The 22,952-nt window shown below is 34.2% G+C and overlaps 2 protein-coding genes across 3 annotated transcripts; both read right to left on the reverse strand.

Moving 5' to 3' along the window:
- Positions 1-3,903: 3,903 nt before the first annotated feature.
- On the reverse strand, positions 3,904-7,889 carry LOC108980352 (probable auxin efflux carrier component 1c). The gene is made up of 6 exons (XM_018951245.2): positions 6,253-7,889; positions 5,876-6,119; positions 5,654-5,739; positions 5,046-5,203; positions 4,449-4,525; positions 3,904-4,187 (listed from the first exon to the last, which is right to left on the reverse strand). Exons 1-6 carry the CDS (start codon positions 7,442-7,444, stop codon positions 4,121-4,123), a joined length of 1,824 nt encoding a protein of 607 aa, XP_018806790.2. The 5' UTR covers positions 7,445-7,889; the 3' UTR covers positions 3,904-4,120.
- Positions 7,890-16,304: 8,415 nt separating this feature from the next.
- On the reverse strand, positions 16,305-22,334 carry LOC109018047 (protein C2-DOMAIN ABA-RELATED 4-like). 2 transcript variants are annotated; one of them, XM_035691067.1, is made up of 4 exons: positions 22,144-22,334; positions 21,518-21,749; positions 17,470-17,565; positions 16,305-16,838 (listed from the first exon to the last, which is right to left on the reverse strand). In XM_035691067.1, exons 2-4 carry the CDS (start codon positions 21,668-21,670, stop codon positions 16,548-16,550), a joined length of 540 nt encoding a protein of 179 aa, XP_035546960.1. In that variant the 5' UTR covers positions 21,671-21,749; positions 22,144-22,334; the 3' UTR covers positions 16,305-16,547. The 2 variants fall into 2 exon arrangements, with proteins under 2 accessions (XP_035546960.1, XP_035546959.1); XM_035691066.1 differs by lacking the exon at positions 22,144-22,334 and adding an exon at positions 21,833-21,996.
- Positions 22,335-22,952: the final 618 nt, after the last annotated feature.

The raw sequence follows: 22,952 nt of genomic DNA on the forward strand, positions 1-22,952 counted from the left end.
AAAAAACTGTGGACCGTGGACCGGACCGGACCAGTCTAAATCTCGATCCGGTCCGGTCCGGACCGAAACGGTCGGTCCGACCGGACCGTTAATCACCCCTAATCACATCCAAGTAGGGAAGACAACTCCAATTTTCCTCTTCTACATTTTTTATTCACATAAAAGTCCAAATCAAGAATAAAGATCGATCAATATGTCCAAATTAATTGCACCAAATTAAGATGTCAATGTCGCGCAATGAATGTCTTCCAAGGTGGGTCTATTGCAAGTGTTCTAGACCAAATCATATCTCTCTACGTTTCCCAAAGCACGTCAAGACCAAAACAAAATGCGTGTGTATATATATATATATAGTCACGATGCTTGATCATTTTATTTGACACAATAATATAGATCATGGACTTCATCATGGACCGAAGATTTTTATAAAGAAGTGAATATTGATGGCATTAATTTGTAGAACAAAAGGCTAGCAAATGGACGGCGCGCGATAATTTACTTTGATCTCACAAAGGCCTACATGACTTGTGTTAGCTAGTAATTATAAGAGGTTGGCCAACGAATTAGGCAATCCGACTTTCTATAACTATTAGTACTGATGGTTGTTGTGCTTGCCTAAAAAAAAAAAATTATTAGTGATGGTTGTGATCAATATTCCACACTCTTAAAGTTGTACCTATTATTCTTTCTAGCTAGCTAGCTGGATATAATAAACAGATAAATGATATTTACAGTGTTAAGATGTGCAAGTCTCACACAATTCATTCAAAAAGAAGTAGATAAACCTAGCTAAGACCCGCATGAAAAAATCATTTCTTTAATGGTGAGTCCTATTTTTTTATAAAGAAAATGCGCGAGACTTCATAATGGACACCATAAAACTATATCTAGCATTACTCTAAGAAATAAAAATGGGTACTATGCATGCATGATATATTGTCGTTTCAATTTGTTTACTTTTTCTTTTAGACATTTAAAACTTCATAATCCCACAAAAGTACTTCTCATAAATCTTGCACTTGCAATTAATTCACCTCAAGACACATCTTCCTTAGAAATTAGGAAAATTATTGTTAGACAATGTAATCATTGATTACAATGTACGTATAGTACTACTTGTTCAATCGGGATCTTATGTTTCTTTGAGATTTAGGACTAGTTTGAATAGTTGAGTATATTTAATATTTTGTTATTATTTTTCACCTACTATTTACTATTATTTAATATTCTATTATTACTTTTTTACTATTATTTACAGAATATTTAAGATCACCTCATTATCCAAACACAATTTTAGAAACTCTTGTAATTTTATCCAAGTTATAGAACCCTAAAGTGAGAAAAAGATACACGTATGAAGTGGGTAAGATAAATATTATAAAACTCACTTCATGTGTCTACTTTTTTCAGTTGAATATATCTTTACCTGCAAAATTGTCATCGTTATCCAGTTATTTCCATTGATTTTGTTAGTGACCAAAAACTAACAAATGAAAAACTAAGAATTTTCTTATTTCTAAAAAAATATTTTATATTGAATTAAACACAACAAAACATTTGAAAAAACCATATATATATATATATATATATATATGAATAATTTAACTTTTTCAAATCTCAAAATAAAAATAATATTAAAAAATAATATTCTAACAATATTTTATCTAACTTTCAACTTTCATCTCATATCAACTCAACTCATTATACAAACCACGATTTAATATATGCCTAGTACAATTTCAATCGGGTGTAAACAACAAGAGTCGGGCTACTCTGCCACCTAGAGTAGCCTGCTCTACTTGACCGATAGTTACTTTTTGTAATCTTTTTTTTTTATTCACATTTTTTAATATATTTAAATATTTTAAAAAAATAAAAAAATATATATATTAATACATTTAAAATCACTTCCTTAATCATTAAGTAAAAATAAATATAATTTTTTTTTCCTGAATAGTCAAGTAGAGCAGTCACATTTGGTGGGCAAACTAGCTTTTTACAAACAACAATGCATGTTTATCACAATTATATATACAACTATAGGAAAAAGTAAAACAGTACATAAAATATGAAGACATTGCCTCCTACACTCTCAAAATAAATAAATAAATGGCGTATTTAATTAATTAAGACGATATCTTATAATAATATTATCATGAGTGGCCAACAGGAGGAGCCCTCCTTATATATAGCTAGCTAGCCTTTTTTATTTTGGTTCATAAGAGTTCAAAAGGGTGTCATACAAAAGCACCAAACATATATATATATATATAGATGGATCACCAACGTCAGTGAAAAGGAAAGGTGTCAAGAAAAGGCAATGTGTAACTAAAAGAATGAGGAGACGAAGAAAGGAGCAGTGAGAAGAAAGGTCGAGGAGAAACTTTGGACTGTGACTTTTAATTGTCTCCCAATATTCGAAATAAGTCTAAATCAAAATCACACCCCCCATCTTATAATGGCCAGAGGGTCCCTCCTTGCACTAACTGCTTACCTTCTTAAAACCATTGCCTAGGTTGGTTGGTTTTTTTTTTTTTCTTCCCTCTCCAGCAAGTAGAATGCATTAAAATGAAGCAGATACATAGTTGTCTTATAAATTACAAGCTTATTACACAGGGGAGTCTTTACCACTATGAAAATGTAAGATGCAAGGGGGAATGGTCGAGAGGGGGGTATGCTTCCATAAAAATGGTTGGATACTGTACATTGCGCTGTTAAGGAATAATCACATATTGGCTGTGAACAAGATCTTGGACATGTTTATAAGTAATGAGCAATCATTTCTTGTAGAACCGGTTTTATGAGATGAGTTAGACCCATTAATTTCTTCATGGTATTAGAGCCTGCCACAGGACGAATGGGAACCCACACTATTTACCCAGTGACAAGGACCAGAAAAAATACTGGCCTGCAAGTGAGAGAGGGTGTTGAGGAATAATCTCATATTAGTTGTGGACAAGGTCTTGGATATGTTTATAAGTAATGAACAATCCTCTCTTGTAGAACCGGTTTTATGAGATGAGTTAGGCTCATTAATTTCTTCATGCACTAGATTGTGCGTACATCGATTTTTAGATCGGTGAATCTTTTCTACTGACCAAGCTTCAAAATCTGAGAGTAAGAACTGGATGTCATTTGTGACTGCTTGCATTTCCCAATCAGTTGGTTGCTGTTCTTGTAGGATTGCGTGGATTGTCTGTTTTGAGTCTCCTTCAATATGTATTTTCCATTACCTAGGTTTGTTGATAATATATATAGCTCTCAAATCTAAATCAAGCTCATGAACTCTTAACACAAGCTGGTAAATTAATATTCATCAAATTAAAGTAGGGTCTAGATCACTTTGCCAAATTCAGTTTTCTTGAGTACTCTTGAGATATATATATATATATATATATATATATATATATATTGCTGGTAACAATAGTACTCGAAAAAGAATGATTTTTGAACGAATATTTATATACTTGCACGCCTGTGTACGTAAATTATAACACACGTGCATTAATCCACACCGTTAATATGATATAATTTGATTTGAAAGATAATTTAATTTTAAACTTCTCTTAAAATCAATCTATACCATGTCAACGATGTCAATGAATTAGTTTACTTGTCTTATGAGTTAGTGGTATAAACAGATCAACCAGAAAAGAAAAGAAAGTTTGAAATTAACCTCCAGCGCCCTTCATTCAAATAGTAGAGCATTGTTAATGGAGGGATAAGGTATATATGAATCATCATATCAAGCACTTTTCCAGCTCCTTTCCTTTTCCTTTTCTTCCTAGTTTCTGTTGCTTTTCTGAAGGCATAAATTCTAGCTATGAATAGAATCAAAGGAAGAACTTGTTTATAGTTAACTAGAGAAACATTTTTTTTTTTTTATATATATTATAAATTGACTACAAACATGATGATTTTACAATTTTACTAGCAAAAGACAAATCAAAAGAAAAAGTTTCATTCTGATCATCATGATCCGATCGATCCTATTTCTCATCATGCATGCATGCTTTTGACTTCTTCAACATCCGAACTTATCACTGCATTGATGCATGGCCCTGCTTGAGCATTGCATGGATGGATATTGCAGTCATATTCTGCGATGATTTCCACCAATTCATACCCCCAACAAGATGTAGTAGACGAGCGTTATGGGCAATGCAATTAGCATCCCAAATATAACACTGCAAAATTCAGAAATTCCTGATCAGTACTACAGAACACACGAAATAATAATAATAATATAGCAGAAACACTATAAGAAAATTGTTTATTTGTACTCAATTATTTCCTGCGAAAATGACTATTTATTGCTAAAATGAATCTGTTTTTGTCGCAAATAATCATTCTCGGCGCAAATAATCCGTCACAAATGCTCATTTTTCTTGTAGTGAAATATTTAAATTAAAAGATGTTAATGAGTTGGAAAAATATATAATACTCACGCTGTGCTGAGAATGTCAGGATGTACATTGTACTCCTTGGCAAAGACAAAGGGGACGATTCCTTGTGGGAGAGCTGCCTGTTAATTTGTTTTGGAAATCAAGGGAACATGAGGGGCAAAAGAACATGTTAGAGAAATGGGTACGTACATATGTTTGTTGTTCATTAATAACCCTGATCCAAACAAGTCGTTAGATCATGTTTGTCATGTTTGGAACTATATATATATATATATATATGTTCTAAGCAGCTCACTGCTTTACATTATCTGCTATTGCTCTTTTCCAGCCCATATTTTGCTATCTCCAGAAAACAATTTAAAAGGAAAATTATCCTAATCAGGACCTGATGAATGAGATGCTGTGATTACAGTAGTATGTATTAAATAAATTTAACTGAATAAAAAATAAAAAATCTTATCGGGAGATAGCTGATCATAGCAATATATATATATATAGATATAGTATTTTATTTTATTTTTTTGAATGTGAAGTTTTGGAGCTTATGCAGTTAAGTAGGATTGGTTGTGTCAGGAGGAGGCAAGAGAGAGAGAGAGAGAGAGAGAGAGGAAAAGAAAGCAAGAAAGATGAGATGATGACCTGGACAATGGCAACATGTAAGAGAACACCCTTAAGGCCAACAGCAATGGAAGCTGCTGCCATGACAGCTGGACCAGCAAGGAATCTCACGGCCATAGCAAAAGCTGCAATGGAATTTCCACATGCTATGATCCTCGGTTGCAAAGCCATGAACAGACCTGTCAATATTCACATAGAAAAAGCATCAGCCAAAGCATGCCCATCACTACCCCCCTCCTCACATCTCCTACACTGTCTGTCTGTCTGTCTGTCTGTGACTGTCAGTCTCTCTTTTTTTGATAGACCTTTCATCATCACCACCACCACCACCACCAAACCATCGCAACCCAACACAAACATGGCAAAAAGTGGAAGACAGATAGAGAGTGCTCCCATCCATAAAAGAAACCCTCCCAAGACATTATCATAACCACACTGTTTTTCTTTACTTTGCTTGCTTTTGTTACTGGTCTGCTTGCTTTCTTATTCCTACTTTTTAATAATGAAATGTGAGACAGAATCGGGTAAGATTTTTTTAGTAAAGAAAGTGTAGGAGAGAATTTTGTCTGGAGGAGGACTGGAAGAAATCTGTAATACAAGTAGTCAAGAAGGGTACTGTTTTTACTGACCTAGACTGAACATGGCCATGCCAAGCCCTGCATCTGACAGTATGGAAATGGACTTTGCTATGATGGCAGGCATTTCAACATGCCACCTGCAAGGAACCCCATAAGCAAAAATGTTCAAAATTAAAAGGGTATAATCCAAAAATATGAATATATACAAGAAAATATCAAACTATGCACAATTTCAAGGTTCAGAGTTTATACTGTGATGAAAAGGACAGATACCTGAATGAGACCAGTGCCCAAGTGAGACCTATTAAGCTTGAGTAGGTGTTGGGGTTTCTAATGAGCTTTCTCCAAACCATGATGAGTATAAGCCTGGTCATGACACTTGTTGGTGGCATGGCCTTAGGCTTTCCATCTCCCACTTTCTCAGCTTCAACGTTGTTCATCTCTCCTTCCAACCCTCTGTTCCCAAAGCTGAATTCATCTCTCTCTAAGTAATCTTGATTCTCTCTCTGACCCTCCACTAACAACCCAATTCAACAGAAAAAGAAGCCCATTTAAATATCAAATAAAGGAAGATATACAGAAAGTAAAATTAATATGAATTCTACAGAAAGAAAAAGCACAATCCAACAAAACTGAAAATAGGAAACAACCTTTTCCTGGAGAAGCAGCCAATCTCACGTCTTTCTGATCATGAGCTCCATATTCATGTCCTCCAAAAACATCTGATACGGGAGAAGCACTAGAGCTCCAAACAAACATATGAAGATCCCTAGCACCATCTTCTGGCTTCTGCTGTGCTTGGCCATTCGGCTTCTTTGCATTTGCATTTACACCAACATTTTTGGAACCCGTTGGTGAAAACATTCCCGGATTTGGTGCAGGGTAATGCCCAGCAGCACCACCACCAGCAGCCCCAGCATGGTAATGGAACCTCGGCTTGCCACCGACTGCACCATCTTCCTCGTAATTCGAAGGCCTTGGTGTTGGGCCTCGTGAAGCTGAGAGGCCATAAACATCGGAGGCTCCGAAGTTTGAGTTCCTGCCACCAGCCATCATTGAATAGAAGTCTGTATGATTGAAACTAGACCCTCTTGGAGTTGGGTTTCTTGAAGATTGCAAGGAGTATATCTCTGCATTGGTTAGATTGGAGGGTCTGGGAGTTGTCGATGACAAACCTTGTGACCTTCTTGAGAAGATATCTGATCTTGAAGCATTGGATTTTCTTACAGTGACATGAAGTTTTCCATCTTCTTTGATTGCAGCTTCGGTTTCTAGAGGCTGCCTTCCGTCCAGTGACATGATGTCAGAGTCAACATGGATTGAGACAATGGAGCCTGCTGTATCTGGGAACTGCTCAGATATGAGCATTCTAGCACCTCTGAACTCAAATAAGAAGAGCATCAAAGTGTACCAAATGATGCACTGAAGGACCACAATTTGGACCATCAAACTCCCAGAAAAGTCACCATACATTCCTTTGAGCAAAGGGATGCCCATGACCAAAGTGTTGGGTAGACTTGAGAGTGAGAATAGAGTAATTGTCCATTCCAAGCAACCCCTTTTGCTCACCTTAGTCCAAACGGCAAGAACAACTAAAACGATGATCTTTTGAAGGCTATCAGCAGCAATGAACCGCATATTCATGGTGTAGGGATCATTGGTGGAGATGAAGTGGAAGGAGAGGAGAGGGACGGCAAAGAGAGCCACAAAACGGTTGATACCAGAGCACTGGTCTGGCGTGAAGATCTTCCACCATTTCACTGAGCCATAGGCTAAGACCATAGCCACATAAAGTGGCACCATTGCAGTCATAACATGGTAGAAATCTGATAGTGTGATCATCTTTGATAAGTTCTTGTATTACCCAATTCAAGAGAGAGTCCCTAAGCTCTGAGGAAGGAGGTGAAGTTCCAAAAGATTGGATGAAATTTGAGGAAGAAGAAGAAGAAGAAGGAAGGAGATTTTGATGGTGGAGGTGATGATGAAAAGAGTTGGGGAAATGGGAGAGCATGTGTTTTGGTTTCTGGGGTAGTGGGTAATAAGCAGAATACAGCAATATTTTTTCAGCTTTGAGAGTTGCGAAACAAGCTTGCACTTACAGTCCCCAAAGCGCACATACAGAGTTTTTTGCTTTTTTATTTTGCTTTGTTTTTTTCCCTTTTGTTTTGAGTTGTGTTTGGATTTGGGTTTTGGAGAGAGAGAGAGAGAGAGAGATGAGAGAGGGGTTTGTGGTGGTATTTGATAACTTGGTACGTTGGTATATGGCTCTATCTTCTATAACACCATTGGTTGCATAAAGTGGAGAAAGGCATTTTGGTTGGGGTGTGTCTCTAAGTAGTTGTTTTGTAAAGGCTTTGCAAAAGAGCCTCTTCCTCTTTCTTCTTGGATTCGCTTTTATGCTCATGGGTTGTATTGTAGATGCGGCTACCATGGCTACATTTGCTTGTTTTTATTCTTCCTCCTATTTTTTTGGTTTTTATTTTCTTCTCTTTTTTCTGGGGTGGGTTAACGAGAATGAGTTTTACTAGTCATCATCTTCACACATCACATTTTTTTCTTTTTTGGTTTTATTCTTTTTAAACATATTCAATTCTTTTACAGATCATCCATATACTATTCATTTAGTAAGATTAAAAAAAAATATAGTGTGTGATGTATAAAATGATGAATAGAATTTTTCAATAAGAAGATATTCATGGGAAAGTGCCATAAATAGTAGTGTAAAGCGATCCTATTTTCCAAGTTTTCTTGGCAATTTTCTTGGAATAATTCCTATTTCATTGGTGAGATTATCATTCTAGGGAACAGTGATGGATGGGTGATACCTTCACGTGGACCCTAAATTGTCCGTTCCCGACCGCATCTTAGTACTTGGCATTTGCAAAGGCTCCAACTCTATGCCTTATGCAACACCAAAACGCTATAATCCAATTTTCTTTCATTCCACACTACTTCTTGTATATTCTTGTCTAGCAATTGGCCTTCTTAATTCCATGTAATTATGAATAATGCTAGTCACCATCTTATATTTACGGCGTATCGAGCATGTATTAGAGATTATAATGTATGTTATATCATTAGTGTTACGTGAATGTATATCTAATTAAGAAAGAAATATGGAATAACTTTTAAAAGAAACCTCTCTCTCTCTCCCAACTTTAGTCGACATATCTTAGTTTACACTATTCTCACTCCGAAAAGGGAGAGGAATCCATCTCCTCCCTCCTCCCCGGCACGCCAATTTTATTATTTATTTTCCTCTCCTTAATTTGGTATTTGCCTCCTAATTAATTGACTGATCTCTATCGCTCTACATGTTGATATGGATCTGTAGTATCTTTCTGTGCAACTTTACCTCTTCTCCTTCATGCAAGAACCATTTGCTTTGAGCCATCAGCTTCATGACCTCCTGTTGCAAAATCCTAAAAGAGGGCATTAATTGTTGAATATATTGTAGGTAATTAAACAATATTCATATAACTTCCACACAAAAATAATTAAAATTTTCATGACCACACACTATAGCACTATAGCACATTCTTTTACATGTACCTTTAGTAAGCTACTAATTAAAATTGCATTGTGCACCCTAAACTTTTCGTTATTCAAATCTACTATATATTTATTTGACACAGAAAATTAATATATAGTAACATTTTACCTAAAATAAATTCTAGTAAAGAAATGACCGATTTCGAGATCATATATAATCTTTTTGCAAAAGAGCTTTTTAAAATAATAATAATAATATTTGCAGTCCTACGGTATCCAAGTCTAGGGATCGAACTCTATTGAAAAAATTGGTTAATCTTAAGACTCACATATAATTTAATTTTTGTTAAAATGACTATACGAAACTTGCACTCTTTTTAAAAAAAAAAAGTAGATAAACCTGAGATTCATATGAATAAAGTTATTTTTTTAATGTAGACCCTATTTTTTTTTAAAGGAAATGCACGAGAGTTGCACACCCTAGCATAACTCAGATAAATATGAACTTGCAAAACCTAAATTGATAAATCTAAAACTACTTGTAAAAAACCATATATGGCTTTATTTCAAAATGAATAATTTATACGAATTTGACTCGTTTAATAAATGACTCTAAACTTTTATACAAACTTACGGAACTTGGTTCGAATTTATATGAGATTCTAATACTTAAGAATGTGGAACAACGATTAGGAAAATGATAGTATGACTCACAAATGTGCCCTACAATAGGCATTAGAATTAATCAGAGTTAAAATCAGTATAGAAAAAATTCATACATATATATGATCCCACGCAAAAGAAATGAATGGATTAATTTCTCATTCAATTGTTCTAATATATATGGTTGAATTGTAAGGAGTAATCTCTGTGATTTGACACGTTTCCTTTCTCGACTGCATTTGACTCTGAGATGATCTGAGTTGATCTATAAATAGTAATATTTTGTGAGTCCTATTGAGATGTGTTTAAATGTAAATAAGTTAAGATATATGTTTAAATGTATGAAATAAGATGTTATGAATTTTTTTTATGGGAAGTTGAAAAAGTTGTGGGTCCTATTAATAATTGAGTTGAGATGAGTTTAACAACAAAACACAACGGGTCTCAATAAGATGAAATAAATTTAATTTTTTTATGAAAAGTTACAAAAATAGTAGATCACCTCAATGAATTAACATATATATGGGTAGTCGCTAATTTTGCCTAACTTGCCTATCCTATTACCATATTCTTAGCTAGCCAGCCAAACTTTTATAAACAACCATCAATCAGCAGAAACTTTGTGAAAGTGGACTTAATGGACTTGTACCAAACAAGAAAAAGGCTCTTAAATATGGTCTGATCAAGACTTATAAGCAGTCATGACCAGCTTGATCAGTTCAAAGAATCTGATTATGAGAAATGTTATTTTAAGGCATCTACATTATACATGAAATAATTTGATTTATAAGATTTATCTTCTAAATCAAATTACATCACGTGGATGGTGTGTGGTATAGAGTCTTTAGAATAAAGTTGAGTTTAGATAAGATGAAATGAAAGTTAAAAGTTGAATAAAACATTGTTATAATATAATTTTTTGATATTATTTTTATTTTGAGATTTGAAAAAGTTGAATTGTTTATTATATTTTGTTTGAAGGTTCGAAAAAATTATAATTATTAGATTAGATGAGATGAGTTAAGAGTGTCTTTGAATCCAAACATCCCCTTATTCATTCATCATATGCATAATCACATTATTACTTTTGCTAATAGGGGATATTCAATAAATATTGAAATTAGTGAATATTAGTAGAAAGTGAGATTAGCTTTTCCAACAATTCAAAATTAGAACATGAATTCTCTAGCTATCAGCAAAAGCACATGCATGAAAATATATATTAGTATATGAATTCATATGATGTTAGATCTACGTATTTTACAATAAAAGTAATTTTACAATTTAATAAATTATATGTCACGTCAATTTGTGAATTTATTTTTATAGATTTCTTTGTGACTAGAAAATTCCTCATCATATAATTTGGTGGCATATAAATAAAGTTTTTCGAATTAATCAACATAAGAAAATATATGAATGCTTATATATATATATATATATATTCTCCTAGCCAGATCTAAATGCTGATCACAAGAGGGACAAACGCTAGGATATGATTGGCTTGAGAGAAGGTAATTAACTAAAGGGGGTTTGTTCAATGAAATGAAATATAATATATATATATATATATATATATATATATATATATGTGTGTGTGTGTGTGTGTGTGTGTGGGTGTATACATACATCCTAGAAGTGCTATATAAAAACGCAGAAGCATGCGTTGAAGTTAATGATATATGGGATGGAGGGTTTGGGGGTGGGAAAGGATAAAAGCCAAAGTGGGGACAAGGATTGGCGTGTCAGTCCCACAACTCATTCGAAATTCAAAACCCAAACACCATGCTCAACTGCACGCACTGCAATAGGGTTTGTGTTTCCTATGAGTATAAAAAGGAATGCATGCACTTCATTTTTTTATATAAAAAATTTTTAGCTTTAATTTGTCGTATATATTTATATTTATATATATATATATCACTTGGGGTTTCTAAATATTTAAATAATATAAATATTTTAGTTATAAAAAGATTTTATAAAAATAAGTATATAAATTGACGTAGTTTGATGTAATATATACGTTAGATTGTGACGCTACTTTTATTTTAAAATATATCTAACATATGATATGAATTCATGTCAATTTATAAATTTATTTTTATAAATCTCTTTATGGTTGTATCACTTCTCGGATAGATAATAATTATAAAATAAAATAAAGAATTGGGGTGGCACTATCTCCACCATTGGTCCATTTCTTTAGACGAGATCAGGCACTGCTAGCCTAGCAGCAAAAGTTTTCTGCATGAAAAGCATTAGACATTATATCGAAGTTGACCAATTGTATTCATTCTGCTGATATTGATCGATCCATCGATGATTAAAGTTCCATGAGATAAGCAACATGCAGCTTTCGGCATATCACACGTAAATCAGATTAACCCAAAGCAGCAGCAGCAGTAGTAGTACTGATTGTGATTGATATCTTGGAAAATGTGGCTAAGAAAATATTTTCTTCAGAGTTATAATGGGGATCATAGAAACCTTTCTGTATATATAATTAATGAATAATTTTAATTGAAAGATTTTACACCAGGCATCATTTATATCATATAATTTGATTTAAAAAATAAATTTTAAAATTTAAATATTACAAATTAAATTATGACACGTGAATAGTGTATGGTGTAAAGCCTTCAAATAATACTACTCATAATTAGCTAGCTTCTTTGCAAGTTGTGGGAAGTTGCTGATCTTTCCGACCACTTCCCTATCCTGAATTTGGCATTGATTATATAAATTTTGAAAAAAAAAAGTTATGAAGTGTTGAAACATTAAATATTAAAAAAGAAAATTCTTTTTAGAAAAATTCTTCTCATCAGCTACTATTCACTACTCCACATCCCACACTTTATGGAAAAAAAAAAACTATAAGTGTAAGGTGTGAAAGTGAATAGTGACTGATGTATAAAATTCATCTTCTTTTTATACAGCTATTTTAGCAGACAAAGGAGCACCAAAAAAATCATTTAATTGACTGCCTTTGCACACACATTCTATGGCTGAATGAGCTCCCCATGTGAATAATTAGGAAACCCAATTTCATGGGATGAAAATCAGTTTATTTAAGGTACAAAGTTTCCTAAATGTCAGAAAAGGATGTTATTTGCATTGGTATTGTTCCTAGCATGCATGCATGCATAGGGCTATAAAACTATATACTTTTCAATATTGTTGGAGAATGGAACATGAATTTGTGTGGAAAGCACATTGAATTCCAAAAGATCCAACATTGACTTTGCTTAGGGACTCGTACTAGATCGATCTGGATAATCTAGATAATTTTATACGTTTCAATATTGTATAGAAACTGATCATAATTTTAATAGCACACGCATGTGTTTTATTGAGCAATGTGTGGTGCAATATTCCAATGTCCCTCTAATCAGGGAGAGATCATATCCTTCATATTTCATCAATAGCAATATATGTGGCTATGACCAATCTAAGATCCCCATTTTTTTAAGCAATATAAGATTTTAATAGTTGCTAGCTTTGGGTCGATATCGGGACAGGAATGAGGGTCTTTTCCACTATGAAAATCTCGAAAAGTAATGGGTCGACGTCATGGAAGGCAACAACCCATTTTGTAGGTTCGTGCACAGTTAAGATCAACTTGATCAGTTACATCATAGTTATAAAATGATTGAACCATATAAGATAATTATAAAGCCTAATGTCCAAGCGACTTATCTAGTGACAATATATGCAGATATTCGAAGATACAATTAACGTCATAATTTAAATGAATGCTCAAAGAAAGTACAAAGGAAAGGGGGAAAAAAACTTAGAATAATAGAAAAAACATGAATTAGAACTTAGAACCTAGAATATATGCTATTAGGTTTCTTTAGAGCTTCAGCTCAAATTCTAGGGCCTAAAATGGGAGAGAAATAGTCAGTCATATAGTATTTATTACTATCTGTGTGAGTTTTTCAGAGTATTATTGGACCCATTTGGATAGTGAGATGAGTTAAGATGGTTTGTGAATAGTAGTGAGATTATTAGTTAAAATTTGATGAGATGAGATGGTTTGGATAGTGGTTTCATATCACATCTGTATCCAAACAGGTCCTAAATGTTCAATAAATCGCTTCACTCCAAACTTTAGAATCCGAACAAGAATTCTAAGAGATCTTAATCCATGCAATATGCTCTAACAATGAAAATCATATACATGAACTTGCCAAATACTGTCATTGGATCCCCATAATATATTCTGAAAAGCATCCCAACATGCATGGTTCTCTCAAAGTCCTTCCAGATAGAGTAATGTCGAAGTCAAAAAAAAAATTGATGGGAAGTAGTTATTCCAAGATATAAAGAAACCAATTGTAAGATCATGTCATAATTCAGAAGACTAAGGAGCAATGGGCGGTGGCCTAGAAGAAAAAAAGATGATAGGTGACAACAGAGCTGCAAGTGTCTATATCCAGAGCCGGAGTAGATTATGAAGCACAACTAGGGCTGGGTTCCACATTGATGTGGTTAATTTACCCTACCATTGCTAGTGGATTTAGTTTGAGGGGATGGAACTAGACATTTCTTGGATCTAATAATAAGGTAGAGATGTTTAAGACAAAGTATTTTGCAAATGAATAATGATAGGGTTACTACCCTACTACTACTTATTTACTACTCTTTTTATATTTGATTTTTTTTTTAATTTTTTAATTTTACTTAATGATTAAGGAATTGTGTATTAGTAAATATATATTTTTTTAATTTTTTCTTAATGATTAAGGATGTTAAAAAAATACTTAAAAGAAAATGATAAAAAAATAAAAAAAAAACTTAAAATACCTTTTGGTAGTAAATGGGTAGTAATAGGGTAGTAAGCCTATCACTATCCTAGGCCTTCGACAAGAAATTTTCACACAAGTGCACATCGAATAATTCAAAGAAAAAATCACAATCCAAAATTTGTCACTATTTTTTAGTAAGAAAGGAAATTCAATTTTTTATTTTAGATTTTTTTTTTATCTCTAATCACACATTAATATAGCATATTTTAAAAGTGATTGTTCATTTAAGTAGTAAGGGCGAACTTTTGCGACTTTGGACATTGAAGCTCTCTCTTCAAGGAAGAAGAAACAACTCAAGACCTAAAAGTCCAGAACCCATAATCTATAAGGAGCTGGCTCAACCCACAAAGAGGTGATCACAAACTACAATCTCAAATTTCAACAACAAAACAAAAAAGTTGTCTTCCAATCTTAGGAAAGAATTTAGCCCTGTTTGAATAGTAAGATGAGATGATTTAAGATAGAAGTTAAAAAAAATATTTTTAAAATATTATTTTGTAATATTAATATTATTTTGAAATTTGAAAAAGTTGAATTGTTTATTATATTTTATGTAAAAATTTGAGAAAGTTGTAATGATAAGATGAGATGAATTGAAATGGCTTCTCAATCCAAACGGGGCCTAATCATTTACTATTTAGGCTTATGCAATAATCACAATTTAACCCAAGTATGAATTAAGCAACAGAAAACCATTTCTTTCTTCTTGTTCTGTTTCTTCCTTCTCTCTTTCTCCTGTCGTGACCAACAGAAGAATTGAGGTAGGGAGGGTCGTAATGAGGCATACAAGCAAATATACAGAGTGTTCGGCTTGGGTAGTTTTACTTTATTCAGCAACAAAGCCAGTGAAAATGAGCCTGAAAGCCAATGCACAATCATGAATAAATGAGATGATTGAAGGACTAAATGATAGGCAGGGATATGGACCTGCACCAAGGCTTTATCCTATTTGAGTCATAACATAATGCCCTTCAGTGTATTTGAAGCCAAAAATATGCAATGAACATTTTAAAACACAGAGAAGCTCAGCAAACTCTTCAAATAGAAGAAGCGACTTGAGTAAAGCTGAAGGCAAGAGACAAACAATTGAGGCAAATCTAGCTCTCAGACGATCTAGGACACGAGTAGAGGCTATTAATATGATTTTGTAACTAGTTTGTTTTCTAGATTTTGACGATTGAATAGAATCAAATGCAATCAAGTGTAACAGAATTATAATGCAACAAAAAAAAATGCAATTGAAATTAAAAAAAAAAAATAGGATGTAGTGAAATTGCCTAAAAAAATCTCAGAAACAAAGGATGATCTAAGTGAACAAAGCAAAGAAAATACACAACTTTTCTCCGTTTACTGCATCTCATTTTCTACAGGTAATTAGCAAATACACAGTGGAATACCTGCTAAGTGGGAAAGCACCTTACAGATTCAGGGGATGTTTGGAAACATTTTTCATCTCATCTCATTTCCTTCTAAACATTTTCAAACAAATCATTACAACGTTTCTAACTTTTCAAACAAAAAACAATTCAACTTTTTTAAATTTCAAAATAAAAATTATATTAGAAAAATTATATTCTAATAATATTTTAATTTTATAATATTTTTTATTCAACTTTTTCTCTCTCATTTCCCAAACTCCAATAAATACTTATCTCAAACTATCTCACTACTATTCATAAACCATCTTACTACTATTCACAACATTCTCATCTCATCTCATTTCCCAAACATCCACTGGATTCACAGCAAACGATAATAGAGCACATGCAATATAGTAATTTTGGTAACATTAACACCTAAAATTGTTCAAACCTACATAATGAGCTACAAACCGGATACAAATAGCCAAACATGAAAGCATACAAGCCAAGTTCATCACACGTCTATATACCGTGAAATCACAAGATGCAGGGTTGTAAAAGCTTGAAGCCATCCCACACACAACACGTGAAAGAAAGCAAATAAAGGAGCGTACACATACTTTACAAACCCTTGGAACCAGGAAGATCAATCCATTGCAATTGGATTTCCACTTCCCCACATTCCACATTTCTCAATCTGAGGCAGAGATCTTGGACCAGCTTGCCTTCGTTCCATGTTATGCAGCTCTCTTCAACCAAGCAGTTTTGCCTGCTTGGCTGTACTGTTCTTATTATGGTGCCACTTGGAAGGTCTTTTAAATTCATCCTCAAGGCATCTACATAATCCTTGATGTAAAACTCAGCATCTCCCATTTTGTCATCTTTGGTGAATGTGTCATGATCATAAACAGTCTGCAATCACAAGAAACAATGACCATTGACGTATAAATAGGTGTAAAGCATAAGAAACAATATAGAAAAGTGGAAGACGGAAGAGAGAGAAAAGCCCAAGACATGAACAGCTATCAAGTGGCTTTTACCATATTTGCCATCATCAAGAGCATAAATGTACAGGACGTTGGCCCCTTATCTTTTTCACTCTACACAAGTCACTTCTACCTAAAAGGTAGATTTTACAGCATCAAATTATGGGCTAGTGAATTGTTTAGTGTTGTTATTGCCTTCTAGCTAAATGGCCAAGCTTCATACATGTGATTCAACCATAATGAATTTGATAGGGATGACAACACGTTCTATATAGGAGATTGCAGTCACCAGACATGTTAGTACTCAAAAACTCTTGTTTCCTGTGGTTGAGGTCTTGTAAACAAACCAGAGTCCAACATTCTTCAAGGATCCAGTACTTTGCTCCCAAGTTAACCAAAATTCTAAGAGCACCATTAGAGTAGCACAAAAATTAAAGTCACCATACAAAGTGATCCTTTCTTTTTTGAGTATACAAAGCACCACATTTTCAAGCTTAAAAGGTTTCTATTAGGATTTTCATATTTTGATAAACGTGGGCAGTGAACAAAATACTTACCAGATTGATTGGAAGATTAGGGTCTGTAACTGATAGAGTTAGATCTTCATTCCACTCAGGATTAACATCCTTTTTAATGACACTTGTCTTGAGTTTCTGCATCAAATGTTCACACTTAATTGTAATTAGAACTGAACAGAAAGTTGTCGAAAATTACTACATAGAAAATTTATGAAACAAACTAAAAATTAATGAACCGTCTTGCTAGCCCAATACATATAATTGAACAACTATAAGTGGAAGGAACAATAAATAGTATATGTAAGCCAAGAGTCTCGTTACAAGTCATCCAGCTCAATCTAGTCCCATGCCAAGTCACTCAACTCACTCCAGCTCATCTGTTCAGCATAGCAGTAAAGATAACGATCAGATTGATATCTCCCATTGTGACTCATCAGCTAGGATAAAAGGCCTCAGTTGTTATTAACATTCCCTCTATTTCCTTTGTACACCTGCGAATATTTTCTGTCCATTTAATCTGGTGTAACAGATAGAAACGGTTGTTGGAGTCGATGTAATCATTGTCCATATAATGATAAAAGAATATACAGTTTGGCCATCTTGGCCAGCCACGTTTTACTTCTAAATTCTTTAATGGTATCAGTGCCCTAGGCTAACCATTGTTAAAATATTTTCCCACCATGACCACATCAAGTTCTCCTGCTTCTTCCAGCTATACTTTTCCTAACATAACCCATTTGGTCTCAATCAAACTTGATGGACTGCCCAAGGAAAGAAAAGGTTACTTCCAGATGAGGGATAATAAATAAAATTGAAATAAAATAAAATCGTATATCGAAATGACTTCACTAATTACTTGACGTGATTGTCAGTTTTTACCAATCCCGCTCAACCACAATTTATTGAGTATTCTGGATGGCACAGAATCTTGTCCTTCTAAGAACCAATTTCATGATGAAGGTAAGGTGACTACTACCTTGAATAGTTTAGTTTCTGTAACAAAAGCATCAGCTGTTACTTCGCTGGATGATTGCTACTTTGTCCAAAAGGGTGCTGTGCTTGGTTTATGGGCTAAATCTCTCGTGCCAGGTTTGTGCAGCCTTGGCAAACCAATATGTCTCACTCATGATCCAGAATGTCCTCCTTGAAGCGAAAGTTGCAGAATTTAACTCAGGGATCAAAAAAATGTGCTGAGCACTTGGATTTAAAGTTGACAAAGATGACCATCTATCTAAGGTTATTGGTGGATCAAATGTTGCTTATCATCCCTTTGTTGCTTCTTTTAATCTTTCTACTAGGATAAGCATATGAATTTCACAGAATTTGAGAGTGAATTGTTGAATTATGAGACTCTCATTGTAAGTCAACATCAAACTCAATCCATAGCTCTTGAAGTGGGTCAAGTTGATTTCTTCAATCAGAAGAATGGTGGACCAAATAGGAAGTTCAAGCAAAATACCTAGAGACTCCCACCGAAATTGTCTAATCAGAAAAAATCCTCTGCACTCAAAACTTTCAGCAGCAATTCTCAAACAATTGAAGCAAGCAGAACAGAGGTGCAGCACGATTCTAGATTTGCAGTAAAATCAATAAGCAGGCTTTAGATGGTAATCACCCTATGTATTTCTCCTACAAAGGAAACTTCCCCAGCTCAGAAAAATGCTTCTATGGAGGATCAATCATGGTTCATGGATAGTGGAGCCAATCAACATGTAGCCATAGCTGGTTCTTGGCAGATTAAACACTTTTGTCTTTAAACAACCTTACAATGGTGATGACACCAAAACTGTTAAAAATGGGGCTAGCCGGCCATAATATACCAGTTCTACTATCTTTAACACAACAATCACTAGATTCCTTCTTAAGACTATTTCATGCAGTCCATCTGCCTCTACAAATCTAAGTTCCATACAAAGCTTTGCTAGGCAACAAAACAACTCCCACTTGGCACTATAGGCCATCCTTCTCATCAAGTTCTCCTCAAAATTCTTCAAACGGACTCTTCCAGTTTCAGGTGAAAATTGTTTCCAAGTCTGTGTGTACTTTGTGTGAGCCATGTCAGTTGGCCAAACGCAAGCGTCTTGCCTTTTCTAAATCCACATGGTCATCCAGTTCAGCTTTGAAAATAATTAATTCAAATGATGGAACTCATTGGTTCAATCCGTTAATGGTTAAAATTTCAAGTTATTTCCGTTCATGAGTACTCTTTGTTCTTCGTGAATCTTTTCCTTTAAAAACAAACCTGATATAGTTCTTTGTTTCATCACATTAATAAGACTCCGGTTTTGGGTTTAAAAGAATTAGGTTGAAATCTTGTTCTCCAATAGAATTAAACAGTTTCAAACTGACAGTAGCAGTAAATATCTTTGAACTCAATTTCAGTAATAATTGTCTTCCAATGGGATTTTACACAAAAATCTCTTATCCGCATATTGCTCAACAGTGGTATAGCGGACAGAAACCACCAAGGGTGGTGTCGCAATGGTTTGGGGTTACTCCCATATGGTTTAGCATGTACTAGGTCCTAGGTCAAATCCGAATATGGATTCCCCTTAGATTATTAGTATTAGCCGCCTAATGACTTGTTACATTTTCTAGTGGAGCCAGGTTTAGGCTATGGCTCAAACTCTACTTGAGGGAGCGCCAGAGACTTCCCACCAGTAAGGTGCTACTATGGTCACGTCCATGTAGGGAGGCCACCTCCAATTGCCCTCTCTACTATGCTCATTCATTGTTGCTTTCACGTTCTTGGGTGGATGCACTCCAAACAGCAGTCTATTTAATTAACTGATTGCACACGCTAGTCTTGGATAATAATGTACCTTGTTGAGGTCTTTTGGCTGTGCTCGTTATCCATTATTGAGACCCTATAACTAAAACAAGTTAGAATAGCGCAGCAAACAGTATTCTAACTTTTCAGGATATAGTGCATTTGATAAAGGGTATCCTTGCTTAGATCCATTAACCAACTGAGATTATTTCAGGGAATATGATATTTGACGAGAATCTGTTTCCTGGTAAGGATGACTTCGTTCAGACAAATGTTCCTACAGATAATACCACTCTTTTACCATCTTTTATTCCTATTTCATATAATACATCTGACCATGTGCATAATAGCATTTCATGCACACCCAGGGAACCACAAAAATATGTTTCCCCCATAGACCTTTAGACAATGCTACTTCATCCACTACACCTGACTCTTTAGATGAGCCAAATTCCACCAAAAACCCGTCATCCAATATATGCTCATTAGGATGAACAAACGATCAAAACTCACCTCCTAACACCGCACCATCTATGCAAGTCTCCACCAGCACATCAAGGTAAAAGGTTAGTGTGTCATACCTATATTGAATAAATATCACAACTGAGCAATTTATTCTGATTTCAACGTTATAATTATCCTTTTCTTTTTTTCCTCTCCTTTCATTTGTTCTTAATTTGAGACATCAAAAACTCAAAGTAACGAAACTAATTTTTGGTTGATAAAAGAAGGTGGCTCCTGAGTTAAGGTTAAAGGCCCTTGTCTGTTTTTTTTTTTTTTTTTAAAGTTCCCGTAACTTAAGATGTCATTAAAACACAATTGTTCAGTTACGTCATTCTCAAAAGATTCCAGCTGTTAGTGAAACTCAAACATTCTCTTCTTTATGGACGCAAAGTTGATCGCTTTTGTAACAATCAATAAGTAAAACATTTATATGATAAAATAAATAAAGCAGTAACATATATATATATATATATAGAGAGAGAGAGAGAGAGAGAGAGAGAGAGAGAGAGAGAGAGAGAGAGAGAGGGAGAGAGAGAGAGCGCAGAAAACATGTACAGATCCTTAAAAAAAAGTGAGACATGGTTTTGGTCGGATACTTTTACTCTTTTTGAATTATATATTTCCCTGCAAGAAAACTTCAGACCACGCAGTATTTAAGAAAGGAATCAAGAAAGCTGATGGTATTTAACACAAGAATCATATCGAAAACATACCCATATCTGGAAAGAGAAATAAACCCAATATAAAAAGAAGCAGTTTTGCGGGGTGTGTGTGGTGAGGAGGAGAAAAAGAAAGGATCATAGGAATTAAGACCTGTTTGGCCATCTTGATGACAACGTAAGGGTCACTGCTACAGACGTCGCGGACGGCGAGATTGACGCCACGCTTGACGCGGATCCTGAGGAGTCCGACCAAATTGTCCATTTGGGACGACGACCGGCCTCTGGCGGCTGAAGAATCTGTCATATCCTTTGCGTCTCCCTCCTTACCTTCACTTTTGTATCAAACCAACCAGACCAGTTCCAATTCTCTGAATCTCTACTCCCTGTCCCCACAAAAACCATTTTTACGTCATTAATAAATAAAAAAATCTCATTGCATTTCTGGTTAAATTCTAATAAATTCAACCGCTGAAAATTCTTCACGATAATTAATATCAGCTTTCCAATCCCATCATCCATGTGATGTGATGTCCATACAAAAGCATTACTACAATAAAATTATTATTGTTATTATTATAGTATTTTTTTCCTTAGATTTTATTTATATTCAAAGGAAGGTTCTTCCAGGGTAATTTATTATTTTCTTGTCTGATTTATTAATATGATTTTTATCGAAATGTGTTCTTGAATTTAGTACGAACAAATAAAAATAAAAAGTAAATACAACGGTGAAAGACACGAAGTGAAAGAAATGACTCAAATGAGAATGGGCCCTACCGGTGAGAGACAGAAAAATATTCGAGTGTTCACGCGCAGTGACTTTCGATTTGAACGGTTCAACGATGAACCAGAACCACATGTTCTTCTTTTCGTTTTTTGTTGTGTTCGTATTCGACTGACTCAGGAAGATGGTCGATTTGCGCGAGAGAGAGAGAGAGAGAGAGGAGAAAGTGACCTGGAGATCCGGTAGCCAGTCGAAGGAGAACTGGACGATAAAATGTTTACTTTGGTTTCGCTAATTTTAAATTTTATTTTACTATTTCTCTCTTTTTTTTTTTCATTAGATTGCTTTAAATTCGAAGATGACTTGAGATGAGCTGGGATGAGTTGAGATGAATTGTGAATAGTAATGAGATGAGTTGTGAATAGTAGTGAGATTTGTGAGTTAAAGTTGCTGAATAGTAATGAATAGTAGTGAGATGAGTTGAGATGAGCTGAAATGAGCTGAAATGACTTGCGAATCCAAACAAGCCCTTAATTTATACAATGGAGTATCGTCATCATCACATAAATTCTCTATATCTAATATTCACCTGTTAGATGCAGAAACTTAATCCATAAAAGATTTTCCATATACCATTTCAATAAATCCTTTTCAGGAGTACTGTTTTTAAAAATGTATGATTTGTGTAAGTTATTTTATTCCTAAAATTATTTTAGAGTTAAATATATATATATATATATCTCTAAAAATATATAAATAGTGTTTGTATAACATTTCTCATATAAAATTATTTTATGCCTATTTATTAGAAAATGATTTGTGTAAGTTTGATATAAAGTAGTTATATATGGACTTACAATTT

Source organism: Juglans regia, chromosome 6 (assembly GCF_001411555.2).
Source record: "Juglans regia cultivar Chandler chromosome 6, Walnut 2.0, whole genome shotgun sequence".
NCBI classification, from domain to species: domain Eukaryota; kingdom Viridiplantae; phylum Streptophyta; class Magnoliopsida; order Fagales; family Juglandaceae; genus Juglans; species Juglans regia.